Source organism: Frankliniella occidentalis, unplaced genomic scaffold, assembly GCF_000697945.3.
Source record: "Frankliniella occidentalis isolate FOCC.00 unplaced genomic scaffold, Focc_3.1 Scaffold468, whole genome shotgun sequence".
Taxonomy (NCBI): domain Eukaryota; kingdom Metazoa; phylum Arthropoda; class Insecta; order Thysanoptera; family Thripidae; genus Frankliniella; species Frankliniella occidentalis.
This window is the reverse complement of record NW_026267586.1, coordinates 11,806-15,803: the sequence shown is the minus strand read 5'-3', so window position 1 is coordinate 15,803 and position 3,998 is coordinate 11,806. Positions and strand designations below refer to the sequence as shown.

Below are 3,998 nucleotides of genomic sequence, written 5' to 3'. Positions count from 1 at the left end.
ATCTCCAAAATTTTCTTCGAATCGGATCGAAACGAATTGGCTCAAAAAATTTCGAATCGACTCGAATCAGTCTTCATTTGAGCTCGAATTGAATCGAAAAAAAATCTGTTGAATTTTTCGTATGCAAGTCACGCGGTATTTTTAAACTCATTTTAAGTGGCCCCTGAACCGTAGATGTTCGACGACGATACAACGTGTAGTGCGGGTATAGAGCGCGTGCCGCACACTAGACCCCAATGCGATTCGATGTCGAACCAACCCGATTCGAAATTTCGAATTATTCGACATCGAATCAGGCAAATTCGAAATCGAACGAATTCGAATCAGGTCGATTCGATTCGGTTCGGTATCGAACAATGCGCACAGCTCTGCCGCTTAGGCCGCACTAGGGCGAAGCGATGGTATTTTCTGGTAGGTAGAAAACGACAAACCTCTTCCCCCCCAAAAAATGAAACCCTCAAATTTTAGCGACGGAGCGTGTGTAGGACTTATTGGTCCGATTTAGGGGCTGATCCGAAATAGGTTCAGTCGCTCTCAAAAACCGCGGATTTAAAGATACTGACTGGGAAACGGCTAATGAATTCACTTACCTGCTTCAACTTCAATTGTGTCGTTTATATGTTAATGAATGTCGAGGCACTTCTTGGTAAGAAACATTATGTCACACCTTTTATTGCTGTCGAATCTCGGGTTGTTCTCGTACGTTTTGTATTACTGCATGGGCAACCAAGACACCGAACCTGAACAAAAACAAAACTTTCAATGGGGTTAGCTGTCAAGAACAGCTACTTCACTTATCCAGGCGTTACTTTGGGCCACTTGTAGGGCCGGAAGCCCGCCCATGCCCCTAAGAAGATAAATTGAATACGGACAGGCCTGACCAAACACTACCGGCAGGCAAATAGGCTGAAAGCAGTACCACCTTTCATTTCCCCGCACCTTTCATTTTTCAGTCGGTGATCTGGAATGGATCCTGCAGCTAGTATGCGTCTCCATCTGCGCGGAGAGAGGCCGGCGCAAGATTTTTATTTTGCAGCCGAATTGGAAGCAAAGAATTGGCCACAGTTGTCGCCCATGGAAGTAGCTTCTGTTCTAGGTAAGTTTTAATATTCGTAGGAACACGTCCTTATACAGCAATATGAAAGAAAAACTGAAGGCTATCGTACCGTACTCGTATCGTATTCGTATCGTACCAAACTGCCGGCAGGCCAAGCTAGGCCTGATCCCTGCCGAGCCGTATCACGCTGTTACTGTTTGTATAGATTTGTATAGATGGACGAGCTTCTATTTACAGCAGTAATACTTACACATTTTTGGAGGATAACGAACCATTTCGAAAGTTGTTACTCACAATTAATCTGTTCAAGCACTATTAAAAAACTATCCGGGATTTTACGGACGAACACTCGTTAAAAATATTCCCTATGTCCTTTAAGATTTCCCAAAGCACTCCGTAGATTTCCCGTGTCGAGTTTAGCTTCAAACACATAGACGACTAACAACTTGCTGCATTCAGCTTTTTCACTAAATGAAAACTAAGAACGGAGTCCTCTGAGAATTTCTGGTAGTGGTAAGCAGTGAATCTTCGGGAGGTCACCAGAAGTTTTTAACAATGAGTCTACTAATGAAGGAAATGTTCTTAAATGCCGACAAAATTATAAACACTGCTCAAAAAATTTGTCAGTAAGAACGTACAGCTGTACAAAGAATTTCGTCATCCAAAATAGAAAAATAGTAGGCTGAGAGTGCAGTAACCGTATTATGAAGGCAATAATAACTATTTCGTTGAAACCGAAGTAGATGCTTTTCTAACAAGGGAACGTCTTTTGCTGTTACTCAACAATTTAGCTGGGAGCGATACATGTTAAAGAGGACATAAGTAGATAAGATTGGCACCGGTTTTAGCTGCCCATACTGTACACGGTAAAAACGAGCCCTGGGAATCACAGGAGTTTTCCGAGGGGTATTAACTCCCGTAATACCCTGTACACCTCACCTGGGTATTACGCGGTATTACTTGTAATGTAATACCGAAAAATAACAAAATATGCCATAGAATGGCAAAATTTGGCGTTTAATACCGGCGTAATACCCGGTAATACCACGTATCTCCGTGTAATACCGAGTACTCTGTACACGTTTTGTGGTAGTGAATACCCCCTTTGAGTTTTCTTCATTTTCTCGGGGAGCTGGAAGACTCCCAGAGGTTGCCCTGGAATAATTTTCCCAGGAATAATACTGAGTTTTCCAGTAGATCCCCTGGGAATAATGGCTTGTTGCCTCCTGGGTGCACCTGGGGTTCGAACTTTCCTGTGTTTCACAAGAAAACACCACACGAGTAGCAAAAAATTGATCTTCAAGTGCCTCTTTCTCTGCCAATATCGCCGTCGGATTTTGAACAGAGGTAGTCCGAATTGGGAGCTAAATTATCTGAAGGTATCATTATATTCGAAAAAACACCGTTGAAATTGGTACAAACTACCAGCACCCACCTTAGATGTTTTTTGGCCCATTGAAACATTGCACCGACTTTTTTCTAAGTTTTTCAAAGTATTTGACGAAATTAGTCTTAATGCGCCAAACCTCTGTGCAAAATGTGGGCGATATAGCTAAAACGATTCCGGAGATATAGGCACTTGAAAATAACTCTCTGCAATCTTTTATGGTGTTTTCTTACAGAAAATTGTCCAAAACAAACGAATAACATAGTATGCACTGATAAACTAAGTGTGCAACTGCTTAACACTTGTAAGTGTGCTACTGCAAGTTGATAACTTTAAATTATGCATCGCCTCAGCTGAGCACTTGCGCTCTCTGTGTAGGAAGTGCTCAAATAAAGAGTTGCACACTTGCAAGGATTCAACTTGGAGTTGCGCATCTTACAAGCGTCGAGCAGGTGCACACTTAGTGTGTCAGTGTAGGCAGTTCAAAATGGTGCCAATCCTAGTCTGCATATATCGCCACAACATGTATCGCTCCCAGCGACATTGCTGCGTAACACCGAAAAATGATCTTAGGTAGGTATTGACGATGCATTTTGTGCTCTATCCTAAATGAATGTTAACAGTTTCGGATTATACTCCTGTACCGCGGAATGTAGAACAAAACACAAAATTTAACAGTGTACTGCTGCAGCTTTTCCAATCTGCATTTGATGGTGATGATGTTAATTTTTTTTATACTGGTGTAACATATGAAAACAGGCAAAACGAACTGCAAAAGATTTCTGTTGCTTATTTAAAATTAACAGCCACTGTGAGCAGCCCATCTGAGAGGCAGAAACAGCTGGAGCGATTGGCTTCCCCCATCACTTCAAAGTTAATCCTTGCTCCGCCGCCTGCTCTCAAAGACCGCTTGGGCCCGAAGCCAATTGAGTCTCTTCATCGGGTTAAGGTTGGACGAGTGGAGAAGCGACACGAAGAAAAGTGAGTAACTTATGTAAAATCTCCCCCCCTCCCTCTCGCTCTCTCGATCGAAGGCTGGTTTTGTAATGCATTCTTTTTGTTAATATTGCAGGATGACCAAGAAAATAAGCTTCCATGGGCTACCATTTATTCATATAGGAGCCAAGAACTTTTATCTCATTGGAGACAGCCAGATGGTGCGGCTTGCACGCACCTTGAAGTTTTTGATAAGTACGAATTTAGAAAAACTACCCGTTTATCAATTTATCACAGATACTTGTTCTGATAGGGATGCAAAAGACCCTGAAATAGAAAAATTTCACAAACACTGTCCTCATGTTTCCGTTTCGGAAACGACATTAAAAAATCAAATCACAGCTAACATTTTTCCGCGAGGTTTCCGGTTTTTCCCGGAAACATTCCCGGTTTTCACTAGAGCAAAAGTTGGCGAAGTTTCGTGCTTTACTTATTGCGTATTTTTGACAGTTTATGAGACTAGCAATTTTATAACAAGTTTGCCGTCGTAATTCCCTCAAATACGCGATTTTTCATCAAAAGTTCCCAAACAACCCACAAATTTGAGGCAGGAGCTGG

At 42.0% G+C, this 3,998-nt stretch overlaps 1 protein-coding gene across 1 annotated transcript; it reads left to right on the top strand.

The window, feature by feature from the left end:
- Nucleotides 1-966: 966 nt before the first annotated feature.
- Nucleotides 967-3,635, top strand: LOC127751413 (uncharacterized; the record flags this gene model as incomplete). The annotated part of the gene is made up of 3 exons (XM_052274932.1): nucleotides 967-1,096; nucleotides 3,251-3,425; nucleotides 3,517-3,635. Coding segments are annotated over exons 1-3 (424 nt in total), but the record flags the coding sequence as incomplete, so codon positions are not given.
- Between the last annotated feature and the right edge of the window lie 363 nt (nucleotides 3,636-3,998).